The sequence below is a fragment of the Lygodium microphyllum genome, chromosome 3 (assembly GCF_053477565.2).
Source record: "Lygodium microphyllum isolate KBCC chromosome 3, Lygodium_microphyllum_v1.1.10, whole genome shotgun sequence".
NCBI classification, from domain to species: domain Eukaryota; kingdom Viridiplantae; phylum Streptophyta; class Polypodiopsida; order Schizaeales; family Lygodiaceae; genus Lygodium; species Lygodium microphyllum.
Window position 1 is genome coordinate 18,545,592 of NC_141137.1, and position 27,663 is coordinate 18,573,254.

At 42.8% G+C, this 27,663-nt stretch overlaps 1 protein-coding gene across 3 annotated transcripts in view; it reads right to left on the reverse strand.

Moving 5' to 3' along the window:
* LOC148038109 (sequence-specific DNA binding transcription factor ATNDX) overlaps positions 1-27,663 on the reverse strand; it is a 147,770-nt gene that overhangs the window by 42,582 nt on the left and 77,525 nt on the right. For all 3 annotated transcript variants that reach the window (XR_015689053.1, XM_087669074.1, XM_087669082.1), the window contains exon 8: positions 26,440-26,535. Coding sequence is in view for 2 of the 3 variants with exons in the window: in XM_087669074.1 (XP_087525200.1) it covers positions 26,440-26,535 (96 nt within the window). In the remaining variant the exon portion in view is untranslated. The remainder of the gene's footprint in view (positions 1-26,439; positions 26,536-27,663) is intronic.

Below are 27,663 nucleotides of genomic sequence, written 5' to 3' on the forward strand. Positions count from 1 at the left end.
CCTCCTGAATTATAGGCGCCGCTCGAATGAGTGCATCCTGAAGATCTGATGGACGCATAGATTCAAGACGGGTATTTACGGGTGGATTTAAGCCCGCACAAAATTTGGACACCTGCTGTGTTATGTCCATCTGTGGCGCATACTTTAAAAGTGAGACGAATTTAGAGTAGTATGCGTCAAGAGTGAGTCCTAGCTGTTTTAGCTCGTAGAACTCATTCATTTTCTGTGTACGATATGCAGGTGGCAAATATCTCCCCTGTACAGCTTTTTTCAACTTCTCCCAGGTAACGGACCCCTCTGAAGTCCCTTGATCCCTGCACCATTGTTTCCACCAAAGTCTAGCTTCGCCGATTAGTTTTAACTTGGCGAGCATGGCCTGATTGGTAGGTGCAGTACCAGCTGCTTCAAAGTAATCCTCCATAGATTCAATCCAAATTTCAGCATCAAACTGGACGAATCTGCCTCTCCCGTCAAACTCGGGTGGCTTTATCTGCTTGAGGAGGAACTTCTTCTCCTGGGTCACAGCAGTACTTGATGTAGGGGGCGAATTTGGAACCTGTACCTGGGGTTGTGCCTGGATAAAAGTTTTCTTAATGTTATTATATGATAATCGATGTTAACTTATCTTTCATTTTTAGTTCAGCTATCTCGTAAACAATGTAGCTACTTAACTTTTAACATCCCTTATGCACAGCCAGATATTGATAAAAGAAGTCTTTATTTGTATTTACATGGGCATAGCCTTATACAACGTCTCGTGTAATGATAATCCAATCATTACATTCAGTTTGGGAAGAACAACATTGTATTGCATTTGTCTACAGGAACTGTGTAATAGTAGGGTTTTGGGTCATGGATCTTTAGGAATCGATAATTCATTGGAAGTTCAAGATACCCTTTCCGTTGGAATCCATACTTCTCATGGCGGCCCAACACTTTAATCCTGTCGGCTGGGATTACACGGGTTACTTCCTCATATACATATGAGTTCATTTCAACCCTCTGACCTTGAATATGTAAAGTCGAATTTACGTGAGCTTCCACAAAAATGAACAGCTTCACAACTTTCAAGTCTTCCCACCACTTGATCCTCTTTAGGTTGGTCTGTAGATAAGCAAACCGGTGGGCGGCTATATAGTAGATTCCTGAAGAGCCCGTCCATCTTCGTTCTATGTATAAAGGTGATGGATTATAAATCTGCTCCAGGATGTTCATCATCCCAATTCTTTGTCTATAAAGGGGAGAATGCATTGCAGTCATAAACATGACCCGAAACACCAAAAACTTGTTCCACGCTTCATAGTTCTGCAAGACAGCATTGAAGATGAGGAAATGTTTAGACAGCAACAATTTCTTTACTTCATTTTATTGAGATATCATAAAAACAATTCCGTTGTTGGTCGGCTCTGATACCAACTGTAACGTGTCCCCTAGTATCATCCAGGACACGTCTTAGCAGTCCATCAGAAAGGATGTCTAGAAAACTCCGCCCGGCACTCCCAAGGAATGTTACGGGTTTTGCGATCTAGGTATTCCCACGTCTGCCACATAGCGGAAGTATCCTGGCCGTTTCCCACTTAGGATCGGCCGGAATTAGGGTTTTCTTGTTTGGTCATTAGCTAACAGCAACTAGCGTCAGACCCGAGCGAACTACTTTACGCAGAAACGCCAGGTCCGGAGCGGATTCACGCTGCACTTGGTTCAAGGAGAATGGAAAACGAAGGGATGCAAAGCTCAACCTCTCTGCCATAAGGCATAGTCCCATTCCGTTCCCCTAAAACAGCGTAAATCGGGTAAGACGTAACTTTAGGTCATCGTTCTCGTTATTCATTTTGATGATGATGATCATTCCGCTGTTCTTCGAGATTTTTGAGAAAAGTTCCCGGCTAACCGGGACCACCCAACCGTAGGACGGACCCATGGCCCATCCTCCGCACCTTCCTCGGTTTGTTTTAGTTATGTAATTATCTAACACATTAATTTGACATATAACAATCAGCTTCTTTAATTAACCTTGTTAAGTACTGGTTCCTTCACGTAATCTTATCACGTGACATAGAAAAACAACATCAAGCAAGTTCTTTTAATATTTCATCATTTTATCTTTGAAATACAAGGAGTTCTGCCCGTAGGCTTGTCCATAATCTGCCCGAAGGCTATCCAGTAATCTCCAAGCATCACTATTCCAAGCTTCCGCCCGTCAACTAATATGCGGGCCTCGAGATCCAATCCCGAGTCACGTTAGCCTCTTGTGCAGGACCCGGAAGGTGAGGGATTTACGGCCAGAGCCCCCCCTGGCACCCAAGCGTCCTCCTGCTCCAAGTAGAACTCAACGGAGAGACCTCTCGCGGAGGGTTCGGTCCACGTTCCCGGCGCGGTCAACAACCCCCTTGGTTAGGATCAGGCAGGCAGTCAGGATTAACTGAAGCTGCCTCTCGCCCTTCAGGCCTTTAACCTGAAGTATAGGTACTTATTTAATTTGTAATTCATAATTCAAACAGAGCTCTAAAATCTCTAGCAAGCACAAACATTTCCGTTAATCAACCGAGTTGTTTGGCAAACTGCTAAGGAAGTGTTCTTTCCTTTTGAGTGTAACAGCACTCGTTCCCAAGGTGTCTGGTAAATTGGCAAGATCTTTTACATTCCCGTGTAGGGCATACCCAATTTGGTTAACCCTAAGTGCCTTAGATATGCTAGTTTCCGATTTACAACTCTCCTTATTTAGAAGGATATCCAAAAATACGTCTTTTTGCAAGATAACTTGCGTAGGGATCTGCCGCCCTTAATGAGGGATTTTACCCTTTCTCCTTGTGAATCAATCACAAGACTAAATGATTTCATACTTGTTGCGCAAGTCCTGCGATGAAATAATCTATTTAGATTCTTTAAGCTGACATATGTCAGGCCTAGGGTTTCTTCTTTTAAGAACCTTAGGGACAAACCCTAGTTCCTTATCTTTACGAATTGATTGTCCCTACAGTAAGGAAAGTAGTCAAGTGTTTAGGGTATGAATGTTTCTATATTTAGATTGGTTCAGTTATCTTTTGGAAGGTAATATTAATCGTCTTGTCACGGTTTTGCTATCCTTGTGACAATTTACTTCCCAGTTAATACAGTTTAATTTAACTTCCGTTTTCCTTAAAGATGACCTCATGCCAACTAACAACACTTGCCTTGCTAAGATGTGCAAATATTCAAGATAACTTCCTAGTAATTTGAGCATCGAAAGAAACCTTTCATGATTTTAACCATTTACAACGATTCGTTGCGAAAGGAATAAGACTAATGGTACAAGATATAATTTCTACACCTTAGGAATATATTACTATAGTAAATGGTTAATCTTGCTCGTAATTTATAATGCTTGATGCAATTTGAAGAAAGCTAAGTTCTATACATTGTCATTCATAAGCTAAACTCCTTCGTTACAAATAACTCGAATATCCTATCCTTAACAATTTTTCTTTGCATGATCAACTAAAAACCGAATTAACGCCAAGAAGAAAAAAAAAACCTGGCTTTGAGGTGAGATATCCACATGGATACTGGGGGATGACCCTCCCACAGCTACACATTGGACTTTCTTCGGCGGCATCGTAGTTCGAATGTGAGATTGCCTTTTCCTCTTTCTTCTGGAATTCCACCGTCTTCTCCTTCCTTCTCTTTCTTTTGTCTTTTTCCCACTCTTCCTCCTTCACTCCTTCTTTTCACTCCCTTTACTGTCCCTCCCTATCTTTTATCTCATGGCTATTTTTTCCTTACGGGATACCATCCGAGCGATGATGATGGTTTGGATTTTTAGGTTCGGGGGGAAAATAATAATGGGGATACGGGGATTAGAAAGAAAGCTTAGGGAGTTGTGGAAAAATGAGAGTTATGAGGGGGGGTTTAAAACCCGGGGGGAAAATAGAAAAAAAGACTTTAGAGTAATTAAACCCGGGTGGGGGAAACAAAGGGGGTTTAGGGGGGAATTCGGGGGGGGGGGGAGGGGGGGGTTGAAAGGGGGCTAAGAAGGTTCTTTAGAAGCTTCCCCCCAGGAAGCTTCTAAAGCTTCCACGTGGGAGGGGGGGAAAGCTTATTAGGCAAAGTGTGGCGGCGAGTGGAGGCGTGGTGATCCAGCGGCGAGTGAAGGCGTGATGGTCAGGTGGCGAGGCCTCAGCGTCTTCCGTTCCTCCCTCACTCTTGGTTTCCACACGACGCAACAGCGACACGGATTCCTCCGACCCTTCTTCCTCTATTCCGCACGGCTACATCCTCCTCCCAACTCCAGCAGCCCCCCCTCATTTAAATAGTGGAGGGGAGGGGGATCTTCCCTCCCCTGCGTGTCATCACGCATGTCCCCCCTCCCTCCATAAGGCCCTAACAAGGAGCTTAATAGCTCCTACTATTTCCCTCCCCCTCCAGCTCATCAGTCGGTTGGAGGGATAAGGGGGGGAATAAAAAAATTTCCATTTATCCAAATTGTTTAGGGGGCTTATGCGGAATTTTACAGCTACAAATCAGAAGATACATTTCAGCTGATTTTCTCTCTTTCTACAGCATTCTCTCATCTACTCCAGTCTATGCTCAAGTATTCTCAGCAATTCTCAATCATGGGTAGCAGAGTACAGCCAAATTTGGTGGACAGCAGAGAGTTTACTGCTATCAACCCTAAATCACAGAAGTAATTAGGGTTTAGCAGCCACCTTGGGACCCATGCCATCAGTCAAAAGCATTGTACATTGAAATCAGCATCGGAAATTCGTGGAATTGTGAGGATTTCATATGTCAGCCCATCTATTGTGAATTTGGGGCACCATTTGACCAGCTGGGATTCCATTAGAGTAAGTCCTGGGTGAAAATCAAGGGGCAATTTGCCCGAATGCTTTGCTGATTATTGAAACAGCAAGGGGCTTTTGAATCAGCCACGGAGATTGTGAAATCTCGGCTTGTAATTTATCCATCAAAAATTGAAAATAGAGAAATACCGAAAGGGGCGCTAGGTTTGGGACCAACAGGGTGTCCACTGTCCAAGTTTATGAAGGTAAAGTGAGCATTTCAGTTTATATTCATTTGCTAATTGCTGTAATTAAGTACTTAATCAAGTTAAACCACCCTATCTGAGAAGAAAGGTTGGTTTCATGGTTCCATTGCCGGGATAATCACTCAATCTCTTGATTTGGTGAGCCCGAGGCACCTGATTGCAAGCCAAAGCTTTGTGCTAGTGCTGATTTTTGTGTTCAGCTGAGAAATTACAGCAACATGTCTTCATATAGTGCGTGATGATGCCTCTCAATATGGACATTCTCGTGGGAATGAAGGAAATGCAATGCCTAATCTTGGACAAGGCTCTCATGATGGACAACAAGCTGAAAATGTTGCTGTTGGGCAAGATGCAGGGCCTTGAAGCCGTCATGAGGTAGATGACCAGCAAAGTGAAGAGGAATTTGATGACCAGTTCAAGAATCGGATGAGGACAGCAGCGCATCTCTTTGCTGAATTGGCAAAGGATTCTCAGTTCACCCAATTTTTGAATGCTCTGAAGAAGGACAGCAAGGGCAAGAAGAAGAAGTCAACTTCTACACCTTCGGGAAAGCAAGATGCACCGAACGTAGTGCCAAATCCTTCACTTGAAGCTCCTAAAGAGGCCAATGAAACTAAACAGTTGGTACCTATGGGGCAAGGAATGCAAATGCAAGGCCATTATGGAAGTGCCAATCCAATGGATTTTGGACAGCCGGGCATGCATGCTATGATGGGATAGCTAGGATACTTTGGTGATAGCATGATTTTTCATGCAATGGTTGGCCAAGGGCTGCATACGGGAATGCATGACACAAATCCCTATGGTATGCAGCAGCCAATGCATGGTGTGCAAGGCCCATTGTTTTCGGGTATGGCTGGAAATGTGCAAAACCCTATGTATAGTAGCATTGGCTTGATGCCTGGGGCACAAAGTGGAATGTTTGGCAATGCATCTACACCTCCGAATGCTTATGGGGCTCAAGGAATGACTGTTGGTCATCCAAATGCTTCATTTGGGCTTGGTCACGATGTAAATACAGCAAATGCACCCCTTTTGCAACAGCTAGTGTATAACAACTTGACTCCCAAAGGGGAAGCAAAAGACTATGATGAGGGTGGAAAAGCAATGAAGTTTGAGTCCTTCAGTGGTGCACAACATAGGCTGAAAGCTTTGACCTTCGTTCAGCAATTCGATGCAGCCTATTCAGGGGGAAACTTCACTGAATCCTCTAAGATTCGAAAGGCAACCACTTTCTTGAAGGGGAATGCATTGCAATGGTGGTCCACACTCTTGATGCAAGGTAGAGCACTGTCAACATGGGTACAATTCAAGCAAATGTTTGCATCGAATTGGTTGACTAGTACCTTTGAGGTGGACATCATGATAACTTGGAACAAGCTTGATGCTAAGGAATGCAAGAATTTAGAGCAATACAATAAGAAGTTTTGGGATGCATTGCTGCCCATCACTTCTTATCGTGTCATACCCCTTCATGAGCAAGTGGAAAAATATGTATGTAGGCTGCCCAAAGGAGTAAGGGAGTTTTGCATAAAATCCACCGTTTCTAGCATGTATCAACTCATAGAGACTGCTGCTACAGCCAATGCTTTGCTGCATGGAAAGGATTCGGGCTTCCAAGAGAGTGAGGAGAAGCCCAATAAAAAGTTGTTTAAGACTGAGAAAAGGGGCATATCTGAAAACCAGCTTGAAAAGAGGCCAAAACAGCAAAGAAAGGGCTCGAAAAAATTGGCACAACGTAGGGAATTGATGGCTGCAAATAAATGCTTTATTTGTGAACAGGAGGGTCATAGTGCAAAGAACTGTCCCAATAGGCAACAAGCTGCAAAACATCAGTGGGATTGGTGCCCGATGTTGTTAGTGATCAGCCCAATGATGATGCTACTGAGTTGTGCAGAGCATGGGGCAAAATTAGGGATCAGCATGCATTGATCTTCTTTGATAATGGTGCACGAGCCAACTTCATCTCTACTGACATAGCAGCCCGTCTAGGCATCAAAGAGGATGAGATGGGAGCCATGGGGAAAGTTGGAATGGCATGTAAGGGTCATGCAGAACCTGTCACACCACTCATTGGAAAGCTTTGGTTGCACATACAGGGATATGTGGATAGCGAAGAGTTTTACTTTGCTCCACTTGAGGGTTGTAATGTATTGCTTGGTATACCATGGTGCCATCCTATCCATGCAGTGATTGATTCGTATGCAAAAGAGATCGCTATTCTTTTGGGGGTAAAGGCGCCTCTGCCTAGCCGCCCGTGTACTACTACACTGACAGTCACCGCCACTGCACACTGCAGGTGGCGGACGCCCGTCACCGTCACTTTATTCTTTATTCTTTTAGTGACAATTTGAATAAAGGAAGGCCCGATCACACATTGTGACTGTTGGAGTTCCCATTTCTAGTCTCTCCCTTTCTTGCTCTTGCTCTCCCGCCATAGCTCTCGAGTCCAACCTTCGATCCGTCGCTCCCTTTCAACTGGTATCAAAGCTTTGCTTTCCGACTCTTGAGCTGGGTTCGTGGCATTCTCAGCATCCCATCGACTCCCTACTTGCATTCGGTCTCCTTCCCGGCAGCCATATCCGACTCCTTCGAGCTCCCGTCACTCTCCAACTTCCTGAGCACCTTCCCAGCATTGTTGGGCACCTTCAGGGCGTTACATCAGAGGTATTTGATCATTTTCTTCAAGGTTTACTTCAATTCTCAGGTCTCACAGGCTATAAACAAGTTGTGGGCAGCCATAGCTCACACCTCTTGGAGCTTCCTTCACCTGGATCTTGCTTCCAGCCTATCAAGGCTTGCTGAGGCTTGGTGTAGGTCTTCTTTGGCCCTCATTTGTGCCCCCTTTGGGCCCCATTGTTGATACGTGAGATAGCAAACCCCCCCAACCAGCTCACGTTTTTTTTGCGCCTATTTCAAAATCTGGCCCAAAAATCACTCTTTTTGTCATATCTCACGCATTCGGAACCCAATTCAGGCAAGGTAAGAGTCTAAGTTAGGGTTTTGGCACGCTCCGGACGTGATGGTGATATCGGATTTGCCAAATTCTCATGACAGAATCTTCTGCAACAGATTTCAGGTCTGAGACAGCATGTATTTGTATGCCTATGCTTGTTTGGGCATGACTACATAACCGGTTTGATACCTATTGCATCCCGATTGATTGGGGGATTGAAGCTACATGTAATGCTATGATTTTGGCCTGATTTTGGGGCTGGAAATACACAGTTTATAACAGTAAATGCATACTAAATACTCTTGGGCTGAAGCTATCTTTCATGCTTTGACATATGCCTATTGGTTCCGGATGTATGTCTTGGGTTATGCTATGATATATTGATCATCGAGGGACGACTTTGAGCTTGTCATTGAATCCGGATGCTTTTGGAAGCTTGAGCTTATTTCAGCCCGCACTTATTAACATTGGTATATGCTTTGACAGTGATGCGTCTTGGGTTTATGCATACCCGTTGCCTATGGCTTGATGCTCATGTCACGGTTGATTACCCTATACATACGTTGAGCTTGAGTGCTCATTGAAGCTCCACCTTGGATGCATTTTGGATTATCTGGAGTAGTCTTGGATGTTACTTGGCTTGTCAAAGTTTGGATTGGGATGTATTTGATGTATTACATGCTTACGGATGCTACATACGGATGCTCTACCGCCTACATGCTTAAGATGTACTATTGATGTATTGTCTTCGACTTATGTCATTGGCACTATGTCTTGCCTTGGCTTAAGCTCTTAAGCTCATACATACGACTTGTGTGCCAATGGGAGCATTCTTGAATGCTTATCAGACATTGAGCAGGTGGTACTTTTATGCATTGAGCCGTTACATGTCATTAAGCAATTACAGACACTTGAGACTTTGGGACTTCTTAGCTTTTAGGATGATACATCATATGTCTTGGTTCACTGTATGCTTATGAGCTAAGTCTCAGTTTTGGATACGTATCTTTGTGAACTGACACCTACTTGTGTCAAGTTTTGGTAGTGGCAGGAACACTTTGCCCCGTTGCCTAGAAGGTGTGCCTACTCACTGGCAAATGTTTGTATGACATACTTGGGTGTTGGATTCATGCTTATCAACCGTCATATGCTTATGCTATGCCCGCATGATGCCGGCTTTGGTCTTGGCAATATCTGATTGCCTTGGGATCCGATTTTGGCACTGTTAGCTCTCTTTTACTGAAATCTGAAATTTATTACACCAAGCATATATGTATGGACTGATATGGATTTTTCATGTTGAAACATTCTGAAATGATGTACTTTCACTAGTACTTGGTGGGCAGCAGCTTTGGTTCCACTTTCTTCGGCGTTTTCCCTTGATTTTGGTGTTTTTTTTATCATTTTCTGCAGTAAACAACAAGCATATTTGAACTGTCTACAGTCTTCTAGCCTGCATTATGAAGAGTTTGTCTATTGATCATGTTATTTTTAACATCACTAAGCTTGATGGTACGAATTACTCTTATTGGAAGAGCAAGATTTGGCAGGTGTTGGTGTAGAAATCGCATATCAAACCTTTGAGGTTAAGCGGGCATCCGCCTGCAACTATGCTAGATGAGGAATGGCTTGAGCTTGATGAGTTAGGCAAGTCCACTATTGTATTGTCTCTCACAGAACAGGTTCACTATAATGTCTTTGAGGAAGAACAGAGTGCATTGCAGTTGTGCGAAAAGAACAAAAATCTCTATGACAAGAAAAGTCCAGCGAGTCAGATGTATTGGCTAAAGCAGCTTATGGATCTGTGCATGAAGAAGAATGTGACTATGTCTGCTCACTTGAGCCAGTTCCATGCTATACTCAAGAACTTGACTTCGCAGGACATCACTTTTGCAGAGGATGTCACTCCTCTTTTCTTGCTTGGTACTCTTAATGAGTCATGGGATGTATTCCGCACTGCATTATGTGCCTCTACTGCTACCTTGAAATTATCTAATGTTGAGAGTGCTCTTCTGCAGGAAGAGGTTAACCGTAAGAATTTGGATGCCTCTCGTGTGTCTCATGCTATGACAGTTAGAGGCAGGAATGATGGATATGGAAAGCATGGCAATGGTAGTGGCCGTGGACAGGATTCTCAGAAATCTCGATCCATGTCTCATGGGAAGTCACGTTTAGCAAATCCCGTGGCAGGAATGTAGATGTTACTTGTCACCATTGTGGGAAAAAGGGCCATATTAGGCCACAATGCCATGAATTGCGCAATGAAAGGTGCAAAGATAAGGGAAAAGACAAAGTGCAGAATAAGTCTTCTGATCGCAATATAGTGCCTGTAAAGTCGAGTGTTAAAATTGAAGAGATCAATGTTATGCAACCTGAGGATGTTGATGATAATGATTATATCCTGGCAGCTTCTTCTAGTACTTCGCAGATGACAGAGATACACTCTATGTATGCGCAGTGTTGGCTCTTGGACTCAGGTGCATCCTTTCATGTGACACCTTGCCGAGAGTGGTTTCATTCATACCGTACTATTTCAGGTACTGTGCCCTTGGGTAATGATAGCTCTCTTGATATTGTGGGCATTGGTGATGTTAGGCTGCAGTTTCCTTTTGGCAGCAATTTTGTTATGCGGGATGTACGTCATGTACCTGCTTTGACACGCAGTCTCATGTCAGTTGGACAGCTTGATGACGCAAGTTATCATGTATCTTTTGGAGACTCTGCATGGAAGATCACTCGTTGGCAGACTTGTGATTGCGAGAGGTGCCAAGGCTGGCAGTCTCTACCCCTTGATTGTATCAACTTCTTTCCTTGATTATGTTTTGTCTGTGGGTTCTATTCCACATGTATCTCTTTGATATGCCCATTTGGGCCATATGTCTTTGAAGGAAATGAAAATGCTTTCTGGTTTGCAGTACTTACCGCCCCTTGATTATGCATGTTTTGATTCATGTGAGCATTGTCTTTATGGCTGGCAAACTAGGTCTACGCATAATGAGCCCTTGGCATTGGTACATCCGGATATCTGTGGGCCCATGCCTTGTCAGTCTATGGGTGGTACAAAGCATTTTGTTACGTTCATAGATGATTTTTCAAGGAAAGTTTGGGCTTATCCCATTAAGCTAAAATTCGATGTCTTGGCTGTGTTTCAGAGATGGCTTGCATTGGTTGAGAACCACTCTGGGTATAGGCTAAAATGCCTAAGGACAGATAATGGGGGTGAGTATGTCTCACGTGCTTTTGAGCAGTTATGTGATGAGAGGGGTATTAAGCGTCAGTTAACCGCCCCCTACACCCCGCCCCAGAATGGTTTGGCTGAGCGGATGAATAGAACCATCCAGGAGCGTGTACGTAGTATGCTTAGCCATGCAGGCCTACCACAAAGCTTTTGGGCTCACGCAATTAGTACAGTTATGCATGTCATAAACAGATCACCCTCTACTGGTTTGGATTTCCAAGTTGCAGAGGAGATATGGATTGGAAAACCTCCCTCTTATGCGCATCTCCGTGTCTTTGGATGTGAGGCATTTTGCCATGTGCCCAAGGACAAGAGAAGTAAGCTGGATCCCAAGAGTGTCAAATGCATTTTCCTTGGTTATGGGGATACACGCGAGATGGGTTATCGTCTCTAGGATCCACAGGTGCGGAAAGTTATCCGCAGTCATGATGTAGTCTTCCATGAAGACAAAATGCATAGGCAGCCTGAGAGAGTTGTTGAGATTCACAGGGTCATATTTCAGGAGGAGCCGAGAGCTCCTGCATAGCCAGTTGAACAGCCTACAGCTGCAGTAGATACTCATGGTCAAGGCGTTGGACAGGCAGCTAGGCAGGTAGCAGAGCCTACTGTGAGACGGTCTACTAGAGACAAACGTCCACCAGATATATTTCAGTCCTCAATGCATTATGTCTTGGTTACAGATGCATGAGAGCCTTTCACTTATGATGAGGCTATGCGCAAGGGTGACAGTCACTCCTGGGAGAGGGCTATGCAGTCTCAGATAGACTCCCTACATCAGAATGACACTTGGGATTTGCTTTCAGGACACGTCTTAGCAGTCCATCGGAAAGGATAGTCTAGAAAGCTCCACCCGGCACTCCCAAGGAATGTTACGGGTTTTGCGATCTAGGACTTCCCCCGTCTGCCATGTAGCGGAAGTATTCCGGCCGTTCCCACTTAGGACCAACCTGAATTAGAGTGTTCCCTAATGGTCACTTTCCTAAACGGCAGCTAGCGTCGAACCCCCAAGTGAACTACTTTACGTAGAAACGCCAGGGACGAAGTGGATTCATGCTGCACTTGGTTCAAGGAGAATGGGAAACGAGAGAGATGTAAGGCTCAACCTCTCTGCCCATAAGGCATAGTCCCATCCCGTTCCCCTAAAACAACATAAATCGGGATTCTAGTAACCTAAACCCTAGTCAGCGCCCTTGCTGTTCATTTCCTTCGAGAAGAGCTCCTTGCTGTCCATTTCGATTGAGAAAAGTTTCCGGCCAACCGGGACCACCAATCCGTAGGACGGACCCATGGCCACATCCACCGCACTTTTCTCAAGGTTGCTTTAGTTGTCTAATTACCTACCACATTTAGTTGGTCATGCATCAAGCAACTTCATTAATTAGCTAGTTAGACACTGGTTCCTTCACGTAATCTTAGCACTTGACATATAAAAAACAATCTCAAACAAGTTCCGTTTCAACAGGTTATCTTATTTATCTTTGGAATACATCCATAAAGTCCAGCCCGCAGGCTAATCCATAATCCGCCCGAAGGCTATCCATAATCCGCCCGAAGGCTATCCAGTAATCCACAGGGACTACTAATCCAAGATTTCCGCCCGTAAACTAGTATGCGGGCCTCGAGATCCAATCCGGAGTCACGTTGGCCTCTTGTGCACGACCCGGAAAGCAAGGGATTTACGGCCAGAGCCCCCCCTGGCACCCAAGCGTCCTCCTGCTCCAAGTAGCGCTCAACAGAGAGACCTCGCGCGGCGGGTCCGGTCCACGTTCTCGGCGCGGTTAACAACCCCCTTGGTTAGGGTCAAGCAAACAGTCGGGGGTAACTGAAGCTGCCTCTCCCTTCAGGCCTTCAACCTGAAGCATTAAATATCTTTCCATTCTTTAGTTCCTTGAGCAAACAAATGCAAACAGTGCTCCTAAACTGTTACGAGCACAATCAATTCCAGTGGTCGTTTATTTGGCCAACTGCTAAGGAGTGAATCCTTTTCACTGAATGCATCCAGCATTCCATCCGGGATCAATTGCGTTTGTTTGTTCACCCTTTTTTCCTTGGGTTAGGGCCATACCCTATTAACCCAACTTAACCAATACCTTAGGGTTCGTAAATTAACAGTAAATCCTGGCGACCATGTCGCTCTAAATTGATTAATCCTCTGTCCCCAAGCAAATACCTAACTTTTCTTAACTTGGCAATTTTTCCCAAGAAAGGTGATGTAGCAAGATGATTACTCATCCTCTTGTAAGTTAAACTTGCACAAGAACCTGCCAACCTTATTCCAAGGAATGGAAAAACTCTCTTGTGATCAAACCACAAGACCATGCGACGTTGCAACTTGTTGCACAAGTGTCACATCTATTCCATGGGATCATTTCACCCATTGAACGGCGTTTTTCTGATCAATGAATTATGTTTAGACAAGAAGCAGGGTTTAGGGTGTCTTCTTGCCCAACCCAAACCTAAATACACTAGTCCGGTCCTAGGGATTCAAACTCAAACCGAGTTTTAACATTTGAACGAATGATCCTTAGGGTAGAAACCCTAGATCGTTACTTGCGTGATCGTCCAATTGACCCAACATTCCGTGAATGTGGGTAGGACCTTCGGTTTAAGGGTTTCGACTTGCCAACAAGTGCGAAACTAGGTCTATCCTAAGTAGGAGCGGCCGGAATACTTCCGCAACGTGGCAGATGCGGGAAGTCCTAGATCGCAAAATCCGTAATATTCCTTGGGAGTGACGAGTGGAGCTTTCTAGACTCTCTTTCCAATGGACAACAGTTTCCTTGCCTACGGGCAAGAAGGCTTTGCCATGCAAGTGGGTGTACAAGCTAAAATGTAACCCTCGACACCCCAAGCCGGCATACAAGGCTAGATTGGTAGCAAAGGGTTTTAAGCAGGAGCATGGTGTGGACTTTGACGAGGTCTTTTCTCCTGTGGTTAAGATGACCAACCTGCGCTTAGTCTTGGCTTTGGTTGCTCAGCTTGACTTGGATTTATACTAGATGGATGTCAAGATGGCTTTCTTACATGGGGACTTGCATGATGAGATTTATATGGAGCAGCCCAAGGGCTTTGCAAAACCTGGCAGACAGCATCTAGTGTGCAAATTGAAGAAAAGTCTTTATGGCTTGAAACAGGCACCTAGGGAGTGGTATCATAAGTTTGATGCCTTTATGCAGTCTTCACAGGGCTACAGCTGGAGTGCTATAGATCCGTGTCTTTACACAAAGAAGCCCCTAATGGTTCTTTATTGATTTTGGTACTCTATGTGGATGATATGCTGATAGCAAGGAAAGCTCATGATGAGCTAGATGCTCTTAAGGCTCAGCTCAAGAAGAGCTTTGAGATGAAAGGTCTGAGACAGGCCGCTCACATACTTGGTATGCGCATTAGACGCGACAGGCATCAGGAACTCCTCTACTTGTCACAGAGGGAGTACATTCATAAAGTCCTCGAGCCCTTTCGCATGCAGGACGTAAAGCCTATTGGTTGTCCATTGCCTTCTTATGTGAAGGTATCACAGGTTGATTGTCTGCAGATAGATGAGCAGAGGGCCGAGATGGCCAAGATTCCCTATGCATCCGCAGTGGGCAATCTTATGTATGCCATAATAGCCACTCGTCCAGATATTGCCTTTGCAGTTAGTGTTGTGGCATGCTATATGGCTACACCTGGCAATAAGCATTGGGATGCCGTGAAGGGTATCATGAGGTACCTAAAGGGCACTGCAAATATGTGCATATGCTATGGCAGCTAGGATACAGATGTCGTGGGGTACACTGACTCTGATTATGCAGGACATGCAAATAGTAGGAAGTCCACTTCCGACTATGTATTCACCTATGCTGGAGGTGATGTTTCTTGGATGTCCAGGGTGCAGAAATGCACGGCCCTTTCTACTACAGAGGCCGAGTATGTTGCAGCTACAAAGGCTTGCAAGGAGGCCATTTGGTTGGGTCGTTTAGTTGCTGACCTTGGTATTGATGCTTTTCCTACACTGCATTCGGATTCTATGAGTGCTATTCAATTAGCCAAGAATCCAGTCTTCCATGCGAAGACGAAACACATTGAGGTGAGGTATCACTTCATACGTGGGGTCGTTGAGGACAAGTCTGTTGATCTTGTCAAGATCTCGACTAATCAGAATCCTATAGACCTGCTCACGAAAAGCCTCTCTACAGAGCGCTTTGCCTTCCTCAGGAGGTTGATGGGCGTAGGATGAGATGACATTTTTTCTCATCCTGTTGTACATGAGTACATATTGTACTGTCTTTTTTTTCTTTTTCTTTTCACTCCTCACTGGGGGCAGATTGGCCTTTAAGTGGGAGGTCGTTGGGGGTAAAGGCGCCTCTGCCTAGCCGCCCGTGTATTACTACACTGACAATCACCGCCACTACACACTGCAGGTGGCGGGCGCCCGTCACCATCAATTTACTATTTATTCTTTTAGTGACAATTTGAATAAAGGAAAGCCCGGTCACACATTGTGACTGTCGGAGTTCCCATTTCTAGTCTCTCCCTTTCTTGCTCTTACTCTCCCGCCATAGCTCTCGAGTCCGACCTTCGATCCGTCACTCCCTTTCATATTCAACATAAGGGAAAGACACTCACATTTGATGTAAAGTTGAAAGGGAAATCCGTCCCTGTTGTATCTGTAGTTGTTATTTCTAAAATAATGAAAAATCATCCTTCAGCGTACTTAGTTTTTACTAAGGATAAGGATGATAGTGAGAATGTTGGAAATATGTCTAAATTAGAGAAGGATCGCATGTCATATCTGAAAATGTATGCTGATTGCTTCTCTCGGTCACTTCCAGGGCAGCTACCACCTGAAAGACCCGAAGATAATGGCATAGACCTTATCCCTGGAAGTAGCCCTCCTAATAAACCACCCTAGATTCAGTGCAGCCCAACAGGAGGAGATTATGAGTCAGGTAAATGAGCTGTTAGAAAAAGGGCTGATTCAGCCCAGCTCATCTCCTTTCTGATCTCCAACGCTTTTGGTGTAAAAAAAGGATTGTTCATGACGCATTGACTATCGTGCTCTGAACAAGATCACGATAAAGAACCGCTTTCCGATCCCTTGGATCGATGATATTATGGATACATTGCGGGGGGCAGTAATATTCAGCCGTATAGATTTGAAAAGTGGGTATCATCAGATATGCATTAGACCGAAGGATGTGCCTAAGACAGCTTTTAGGACATCTTTTGGGTTATATGAATTTCTTGTCATGTCTTTTGGACTTACGAATGCTCCTGTAACTTTTAACCAAATGATGGATCGCATCTTTCGGCCACATAGAGCATTTGTGGATACTTTCTTTGATGACATGATTGTCTATTCAAACAATGAGACGGAGCATAGAAAGCACTTGGACATTGTTTTCAATGAGCTACGTAAGCATAGGCTGGTTATCAATGACAAGAAGAGTGAATTCTTTTTGCATGAAATCCACTTCTTGGGACATATTGTATCGGATAATGGTATTCATATGGACCCTGCTAAGGTTGAAGCAATACGTTCATGGCCAGCTTTGAAGAATGTTCATGAGATCCGCAACTTCCTGGGTTTATGTTCTTACTATAGGAAGTATGTACGCGGGTTTGCTTAAATTGCATCTTCATTGCATGCTTTGCAAAAGAAAGATGTGCCATTTAGATAGACAGCAGTAGAAATTTCAGCATTTGAAAAGTTGAAGAAAAAGATGACTTCAGATCCTGTGCTTGTGTTGCCTGATCTAAGGAAGCCATTTGTGGTTCAGTGTGATGCATGTGGTAACAGCATTGGGGGTGTCCTTATGCAAGATGGTCGAGCTATGGCTTATGAGAGCCGAATTCTCCATGGTGCAGAGAGGAATTTACAGGTTTATGAGAAAGAGCTCTTGGTTGTAATTCATGCACTGTCTACGTGGAAACATTATTTGTTGGGAGCTGATTTTACAGTACAGACAGACCATCAGACTTTGAGGTACTTTCTAACGCAAACAAAGTTGTCAAAGAAGCATATGAGATGGGCAAATTTTCTCTCTGTGTTTCATTTTCAAATTGTACACATTGATGGTAAAAAGAATGTTGTGGCTGATGCACTATCACATAAGCCACAAATTTCAGCCGTCACTATGGTTTATCACATTGAGTTGGATGCCATAAAAGAGAAATATGCTGCTGATTCGGACTTTGCTAATGTTTATGATCAGCTTTGCAATGGCCAAAGGCATGAGCATTTTATACTAAGAGATGGATTTCTGTTGATGCATGGACGACTGTGTGTCACAAAGCAGTTGAGGCATAGAGTGATCATTGAAAGTCATGCTCCTCCGTATACAAGACATAGAGGTATTGATGCCACAGTCAAGCCGGTGAAGCATTTCTTTTATTGGCCAGCTGTGAGGCATGATGTAGAGCAGTTTGTTAGGGCATGCATCATATGTCAGAAGGTAAAGCATAATAGGCAAACGATGTCGGGCTTGTTGCAGCCCTTGCCTATTCCAGATAGACCTTGGCAGGGCATTGCTATGGACTTTATCTTTGAGCCACTTTGAGACGAACATGGAAGGGCCAAGCCTACGACCTCCAATACAGAAACTTAGCTGCCAGTTTCTGTGAAATCCAGGCGAGAAGTTGTTTTGGCCGAACATCAACACCCAAAGGGTACCCAAGATGCCTGACAATGGAACCACGGGGAGTAACCTTTCCCTGCCAACCCAACGACTGAAATCGAACTCCGTGCAACTGAGAATGGCCGATTTCAAAGCATTGATATGAAGACCAGAAGCATGACCAAAGAGCATCCACACATCTAATGCTTTGCGAAGATTGTCCTTGTCAGCACGCAGAATCATAAAGCTGTCATCAGCCAAAGATTGAGTAATGAAGTGCTGTCCAAAAGGAAGGGACAATCTAGCCAACTGAGTAGAAGCTGCCATGAAAGATAACATGGAAAGAACCGGATGAGTCGCAAGGGCAAAGAAGAGAGGACTCAAAGGGCAACCTTGTCTCACAGAGCATGCAAGGACAAATGGCTCAGTGACACCACCATTTAGCATAACTCGCGAAGAAGCCGCAATACTAATGGTGTAGATCAAGCGGGACATCCAAGTACCAAAGCCCATAGTAGACATAAGTTGTGCAATGAAAGACCAGTCTAAATAATCAAAAGCCTTTTCCAGATCCAATTGAATCAAAACCACTTGCTGATTCGAGTGCCTTGCATAGTCGATAGCCATTTGCACATTTAAGATATTGTGTAGAATGTTTCGGCCCTTAATGACACCATATTGAAGCAGATGCACAATGGTCGGAAGATGCTTGTGGAGCCGATTCGCCATCACTTTGGAAAAGATTTTATACATCGAACCCATCAAAGAAATTGGTCTCCAATGTTTCAACGTTGACGGCGAAGGAACTTTAGGAAGCAGTTTAATAAGACCTTTCCATGAGGAAGGCATGAACCCCGTTTCCCAAACCTGCTAAAACATAGCCATCAATAGTTTCACCAGTTGGGTAGTAAAAGTCTCAAAGAATACATTGGTGAGACCATCCCAACCAGGACTTTTATCCTTGGGCAGGTGTAACAGAACATCCATAACCTCTGCCTCACAAAAATCTGTCTCCAAAGTAGTTTGCATATCAAGTGGAACCTGATTGCAGACCAAATCATAGAAAACTGAACGTGCATGAGTAACGTGGTCAGAAGGCGAAGGAGAAGAACCAAGAAGGTCAACAAAATAATTCCTGCACATATTCACAATCGTCTGGGGATCAATGACCATTCGACCTTCTGGATTCTGTAGTCTTGTCATATTTTCTCAAGCAGGAGACGCATGTAGAGCTCGAAAGAACTTATGAGTCTGACAAGCACTGTCTTGCAAGTTGTCATTCAAATTTTGCAATTTGGCCTGCTGATAAGATTTCAACTGAAACTCTTTAATAAGATCAGCCAAACGCATCGCCAATGACAGCAGGAATGCATCATCTGGAGTGTCCCCCAACAGAGAACGAACCAAAGCTAGTAAGACATCCGCTGCATGCCAAGGCCGCCGACAAAGAGAGGCATGATGGATCCCATACTGCCGAGCAACCCGCTGCACATTAGAGAGCAATCGTTCAAAAGAAACATTGCCCTCAGCGGCGAAGTCCAATAAAAATCTATCAATCAATTGCTGCATATAGCCCTGAAAGATTGCATGCTTCAAATAAGAGGAGTTGAAGCGCAAAGGGAGTCTATTCAGGAATTGCTTAAAAGGTGCAATGGGTTGTGCAAGTATCTCAAGCTATAGAGGGAAATGGTCCGACAAGGCATATTGCTGCAACACTTTCATTTCCAGCATCTCAAGAAGAAAATCATCATCCTGCATGATGTACATGCGGTCCAACCCCGACCATGTAGTTGCATACTGCGCAGAATGGAAAGTAAACCCTATAGAAGAGGGGTGTAGCCAAGACCAGAGATCTTGCTTAACTATAGCAAGAGCAAAAGCATTTCACACACGACTTTTCGGAGCGTCCATCACCGAATGTTCTGATGTGGACTGTGAAGAATCAACACACATATTAAAATCCCCCATCAAAAAACCCCGTCTACCAAGTGACAAGGAGCTCTGCAAAGTATTCCAAAGATCCCGGCAGAATAACAGGTCATTCGGAGCATAGAGGCCCAGCAACCATAAGATCTCTCCTTCAAATAAAACTTCAATCACCACAAAACGGCCATGTACATCATTTTTAATGAGAACAGACTGATATTTCTCGTGTACAATCATAAGCACACCAGAATAATGCATGGCATGTGTCCCTGCGTAAAACAAGCGAAACCCGTGGCAATCTACAGCCTTTCCTACTTCACCATGACTCTTGTGCTCAACAACACACAAGACATCCCACTAATTCTCATACAATACAGTCCACACGGCATGTTGCTTATGGCCAGAACAAATGCCTCGCACATTCCACGTGGCTATCTTCATGTGTATTCAAAAGGAAATCAGGAATGAGGCACAGCTTGCCTCGATTTAACCTTTTCTGCCAGAATGTCAAGGACTCCCTCATCCAAAAAGTTAGCTAACACAGCAAAAGAGTTCTGACGGCCAGCTTTAGAGGTAGAGGGAATATCCGCATTGCACTCTCTCTCTCTCTCTCAAAATAGGCTGCAGCACTAAGCGAAAAGTTGAAACTCTTCCTTGTCTCTTTGTTTGGCTACAACCTGTAATACAGCATGCTCTCTCTCTTTCTAGATTCTCATACAATACCTCTCTCTAAAACAGCTTTCACTGTTCAGCCTTTGCCTAACGAATTACAGCTCTCTCCCTGTCTTAGCTTTGTTTTTACAGCTCTCTCTCTCTTTTTTTTTTTTCATAAAAACAGCTCTCTCTCTCTCTCTCTCTCTCTCAACAAGCTTAGAGACTCAAATTTTACTGTTTACAGCTATCAGCCTTTTCTTTTACTAATTACAGCTCTCTCTCTCTCTCTCTCTCTCTCTCTCTCTCTCTCTCTCTCTCTCTCTCTCAAACAGCTCTGTTTTTACAGAATTGTCTCTTTCTCTCTCTCTCAAACCAAGCTAAGCCTCATGGAGGGTCAACTAATGCTTTTGATTCCTGAATTTGTAGAAGTCATGGCTTCCTCAGGATCAAAGCATTCCAGTAATAAGTGATCTCAGCCTAGTTGGTGGGACGAGGTTGAGAAAATGGACCATCATGCATCAAAGGGAGGTGCAAAGAAATGGAAATGCAAAAGGTATGAGCAATTGAAAACAGGAGGATCCAATTGTGTGAAGCAACATTTACGCCATGTTGGCAACGGAGCCCAAAGAAATTTCTGCCCAAATACCACACCCAAAATGCAACGGCAACTCATGGCAAACTACCCAAGTGAAGAAGACAAAGCATATGCAAAGAAAAAGCAAGCAATTTATGCGTCTTTTTTTAGTGGACAAGCTAATGATATAGTCATGGGTGATGGAGCCATGCATGGGGGACTTGGAACTTTTGCATCGTCACAATCCCATCATGAAAAATGCAACAAACAACAAAACTTGGCAATAGCTTGGGATCCTTGTAAAAAGGAGAGGGTGGATGCAATTGTGGCAAGGTTTTTCTACCATCATCACATCACATTCAATGTTATAAGATCTCCCTACTTCCTTGAGAAGGTCCAAGAGATTGCAAAGTATGGGTCAACCTATAAGCCTCCATCATATGAGACATTGTGTACCACTTTGTTGCAAAAGAAAAAGGATGCGATTGAATGTGCTTTGGCAATTGTGCAAGAAAGTTGGGTGAAGAATGGTGTTTCTTTGATAGCGGATGGGTGGAGTGATACTCGAAAACGGTCCATCCATGGGATGCTTGCTTATTCCCGTGGAAAGATGCAATTCATTTCCTCACATGATGCCTCAAGTACAAGAATGGACAAAAGGTGTTGAAAAAGTTAGGGCTGAAAATGTAATCCAGTATATTGTTGATGGTGAGGCAACAAATAGAAAAGCAGATATGAAACTTGAGGAGAGATACCTGCACATCACATTCAACCCATGCTTTGCTCATTGTTTAAGCAATTTGCTGGTAGCTTGTGATGGATTGATCCCTTCATCCAAAACGGCAAGGATATAGTCAATTTTATCCAAAACCGTCAGATCATTCTTAGTGAGTTCCATAAGAGATCACCTAAAAAAGATCTCTTAAAGTACTCTGAGATGCACTCTCGCTATAACTTTCTCATGATAAAGAGACTTGAGAAGGTAAGCTTACCCCTAAAGCTATTGGTGGTAAGTAATGAGTGGATGGAATGGGCTACTTCTAGATCAAGGGCTAGTATAGCAATGGAGAACATCATGTAAGATTGTGCATTTTGGAATGAATTGAAAAGCATCAATATTGTTATGAAGCCATGCGCTTGATATGAATTACAAATGGACGAGAGACATGCATTGGACAGGTCTATGAGGAGGTCGATCGCATGATTGAGAAGCTAGGACAGCTCGGTTTGGATGATGCAAAGTATCAAAAAGTCCAAGATTTATGTGAGGCAAGATGAAATGCTTATCACTCACCTACGGATGCAGCAACATATGTATTAGATCCAAAGTTCCAAGGGTATAGTCAAGAGAAGGATGGTGAAGTAATGCAGGGTTGGGACATGTGCTTTCTAGGTTAGTTCCCATTGATATTAAGAGAAGATTGATGAGAGATCAGCTTGCTTTTTATGAAAACAAGTTGGGAAGGCTTGGGTTTGTTGATCCAAAAATAGATTGGTTTAAGATTGAGGTTGCCTTGTCGTGAAAAGATTATGGCACACGTACACCTGAGCTTCAAACATTGGCAATACGGATTTTGTCTCAAGGTGCAAGCTTCTCTCCCATTGAGCAACTATGGAGTGTTTTTCAGCATGTTGCATCTAAAAAGCGGAATAGGTTTGGGACAAAACAAGTGAATGACTTGATATTTGTCAGTGTAAACTTGCACTCACTTGCAAATGTGACTTCCCTCAAGGCAGAAAAGTTTATAGCTCTTGATAAAGAAGAGTCCTCTAATGATGAGGATGGGGAGACACCTATGCCTACATATATGGCCGATAATCAAGATGCTTTGGAACTTGCAAATGTTGATTTTGATGATGATATGGCTTTCTTAGACAATGTGGATGATAGTCTTTTGGAGAGTCTTGCTGCTAGTGGCAGACATGTATGATCCAATGGTTACTCTGAGAGACTTTCAAATTCCAAGCTGCCATATTTTGTCCACTATAGTTGTTACTTTATGCTTCTTGACTCTTTTATTTAGTATAATCCAAGATTATTATCTATTTTGGATCTTATGTGCCATTTCAATGTAACCAGCCTTTCATCTATAAAAAAGACTATCATGTTTTGCAAATTTCGCATGAGTTTTTCAAAGAGCTTTTATGAAATATATAAATGAATAGTTTGCAATATACAAATCATGTAAACAGTACAAGTCGTTCCCATTCCCTTAGGACTCTGTGTTCACATTCACGTTCCCATTCCCGCTTCATTGCTACTATGTCAGAAACAATCCATTTACTATCAGTCTTCAACCCCCCTTTTTCAGGAATCTGAGTGCATTGAATGTGACAGCCCCTTAAAGAAACGTTTTGAAAAACAGCTTTTATCCAGTTCAGACAAGTAAAGAACTAATTGTTGGCTGCAACATTCCAAAATCGATTTAGCTTCTTGATCAAATAACCTATTTAGACCCATGCAATATTTGCCATACCCACATATGACATGGGATATTTGCCATACCAACCTATTTAGACCCATGTAATATTTTCCATACCCACATATGATATGTGGCATACAAGAAGCAAAATTGCGTCAAGAATTATCAGTGTCATCTAAAGTTTGCAGGTTGAGAGTGGCTATCATCTCGTGTGGAAACTTTTCATGTGAGACACCTATTATCCAAGAGCCATGGTTGTCAAGTACAAAAAGTACAATATAGGACAATACAATAAAATAAGGTACTAATTGGCACCTTAAGTTTTTTCAAGTTATGGTACAATAAAAATATGCCATTCTCTGCTAAAAGCTGATTAAAACTGAATTTCCTGATTAAAAAAGGTAGAGAAGTTGTTTGAATCTGAAACAACATGATCCCATGACATAATCATACTAGTATAAGAAGCATTTAACGCATCCCAATGTGCGGATCGGACCATAACAGTAGTATCCATTAAGCTGTAACCTTATGGTACTAATACATACAGTACAGTATATTATGGTACTAATATGTACGGTTCAGTATCTTAGTCTGGTATAGTATAAATCCTTTGATGACGAAAACAACGACAACTCTAGGACAGCAAAATGTAGCCTGTCCATCAGTCATGGCAGCAGCAGGAGCTGCATATGCAGCAGGGCAATTCCAGACAGAAGTAAGTATCAGTCATAGTGGCAGCAATGGGCTGCATTTGCAGTAGGCCGGGTCCAAACAGCAGTGAGTATCAGTGCCAAATGAACCGCACAATGGTCAGTGGGTTAAGTCAATGGTACAAATGCCCAACAAGAACATTTCAAGTTTTGCCATTTCAGTATTGCAAGAGATCCAAATGAATTGGCAAATAATCAAGGGTTGATTTGACCTGATCTTTCATAGCGAATGCCCGCAGCTGGTAATCATGTACCTAACTATTGCAAAGTGATGGAAAAGAAGTTACATGGTTTATAAGTTTCAAGGATCTAATGCTCACAAAGTGTATTATTCAAAATAGCTTGGCATGCATCGTATCTAAATTTGGAAATCATTTTTCTAAGAAATGCATACCCCTATGTTACAATACATTGACTCCAAAATGATTGGGCACCCACTTTGGCTAGAGGATGGTTTGATTTACTGGAACATTAGGTCTCACAACTTTTGGGTTCAACCCAAGATCCCTCTGCTAATGAGATTGACTTTTTGATGACATCCTATCAATACTAAGCTATGGGTAGATTACTTCCAATACTTCAAGAATATAGGATACTCACACAATTTACTTCTCATTTGCGATCATAGATGCTTGGGGTCTCAGAAACGGGAGGTCTGAAACCAGTTTCAAAGGTTTCATAAAAGTTTTGTGAAACATAAGGAACCGGTTTCATTCAAGATGAAAATTATTAATATTTTTTAGAGCTAAATATTCTTCAAGTCCCATGGCAAAACACATATTGAACATGATTCATCACAATATACAAAATATGATTGAACATACAAAAGACCAACAATTTACATGCCCTATCCATCATCCATGAACAACCATCAACTTACATAAAGAAGAAGCATAATGCCATAAATAAAATCCTACGAGTATGAAGCATGTTTCTTGGCAACTGTGCTTGCGATGCCAAGATACTACTTTATATGCCAACAAATAGGGCACATGGAGTCAATTTTCAAGACATAGTATCCATCCATACAAGACATCTCCAATAGAGCACCCAGTTAGGTGGGTCTCCAATGGACCATCATTGATATATTCATATAGATAAAGGTCACAAACTGCAACATTCACCATGAACTAGCACTTTCCAGGGACCTGCCCCAATTTGAGTAGTATTCTGGAGGCTTTTGAGACTACTTTGATACATACCCAGATGATGTGACTCTTCAAAAGTCCAAGCTTCTGGTTGATGTCAGACGCTATCCAGAGGAATCACCTACCCTTGCATCAGTTGGAAGCCACACTAAGCAGACTACACATCATAGCAACAACATGGAATGGGAAACAGGAACGGGGAACGCCATGCATGATTTGCCATTCCATGTGGCTATATAGTCACATGGAATAGGCATGGAACGGGGACAGGGGACCCAAAACTGCCCATTCCATGTTGCTATGCTACACATCCTTTCCTGCTTTCCAAGATAAGCCTTGTTGCAAACTCTTTGGCAGTCCAAGCCTCTGGTTGATGTCAGACCACTATCCAGATGAATCGCCTACCCTTGCATCAGTTGGAGGTCACACTAAGCAGACTACACATCCTTTTCTGCTTTCCAAGATGAGTCTTGTTGCCTTTATAACTGTTCTCTCCTAATTCACAACAAAGGCTAAAGGGAAGGACCATTGATTTCCATTTGAAAATTATTCTCACAATTAGGATGTCTCCAGCGTATAGAATTTTCTTCACCACTTCAGCTTCTCACTCTTTCTAAATGGTACTTCCTTGCTCTAGTGGCATTCAAGCACATATTTGCATTTCAATTGCAAATACTTGTATTCTAGTCACAATGCTGAAGCAAGGAATGAAAAACGAAATTAATAACAAGCATAAAGACAGTTTTGTTGGCATGAACAGGAAAATAAATTAACAATAACAAACATAGTTTCCATACGACAAAACATATGCAAGTATTCTAACATGTGTCAATCAGTCCCGTCCATGACCCTAGATCTTATTACCAAATCAAACGGATATTTTCTTAAAACTAGTCATTTACACCCTACTAAGTATGTTTATCAAACAAGCTGACTAAACTGAAAACTGGTATTAAGAACTAAAATTAACTGGCAACTTAATCTTGAATCTTTGATGATTCCATCATCCATTCCCCAAGACAAAAGATATAATCGAGGTAGGTACTTGGTAATAGTAAAAGAGAGAACAAGCCACAAAGTTTAAACCAATAACATTAAACACATGGAATATCCTACATGTAGAATTTCCATCAATGCCTATAATTGAAATTCCCAACTGCAAATCCTCAAACATCCAAAACCACTAACCTCCTCAACAACCATCTCTGCCATATTCATAGACCTTACATCAGCAGCAACCTCGTCAAGAAAGGAAACAGACTCCGTCTCGCAAAACTTCACCATCTAAAAGGCAAATTAAACCCAACTCACAAATGATAAAATGGAGCTTATATTCAAACAATAAGTCACTATTAGCACAGATTCTATTTAAGAACGTCCCCACACACACAGCTGACTAATGTTTTAATCGTTAATGAACAATGTGGAACCCTCAATGGGAGGAGTTCCACATAATTCATTGTGCAGAATATACACGCACACATTGTCATTTCAAAAAACACAAATGTAGGTTCATACAGAAGTCTTTACAATCCCATGGTTGTGCCTATTAGTTAAATATTTATGTGCATGCATGAAGTGTCTAAATGTGTATTTGCAACATGTATATTCAACTGCTCCCTGTACACCACTCATATGCATAGTATTAAAACTAGCTCTGATATACCACTTGTGCACGAAGCATAAAAAACAAGCTCTTACTAGGGATGTACTAGTTACTTTTAAGACTTTACTTACTTTACTTTTGTACACTCAAGTCAATTTATGTGACTTCACTTTTCTGGAGAGATCTAGTTTTCAAGAGACTTTTTAATATTTCTCCTTGGACACTAGGTCTCTACAGAGACTTTCCACTCAACGGCATGAGATTTCTCCAGAGATGTTTTGGGTGAAGCAGGTCCTCTGCAAATATTTTCGTTTTTGACCATGTGAGAGTACTCCAGAGATTTTTTGGCATCAAGAACGTTCTCTGCACAGATTTTTGTTTTCTCCGAAGATAACTTGTTGAAGAGAAAGATGTATGGAGATTTCCTCTTCCCTCTTCTTTAAAAAAGGGGAATTACCATTGTAAAATATGAAATTGAATATAAGTGTGCTTTTTCCCCTGCTTCTCACTCTCCTCTTTTTGTCACACTCCTCACTTCACTCAAACCCTTACTCCACCCCTCCCTTGACTCCACCTCTGTTGCAAGTTGCAACATTCTCTACAGATTTGCATTCCCTCTATGGATCTATAGTTCTCCTTAGAGATTCTCCCTGTATTTCTCTCGCACTTCATGTGGTACTCCTAAACTTCCATTTCCCTCTAGACTTGCACACCCCTCTCCAGACTTAGTGGACGTCCTTTCTGGAGCATCTCTGCAATGCTTCGGGGGACCTTTCTGAAACATTTCCAGAGACATTTCTGTAGCA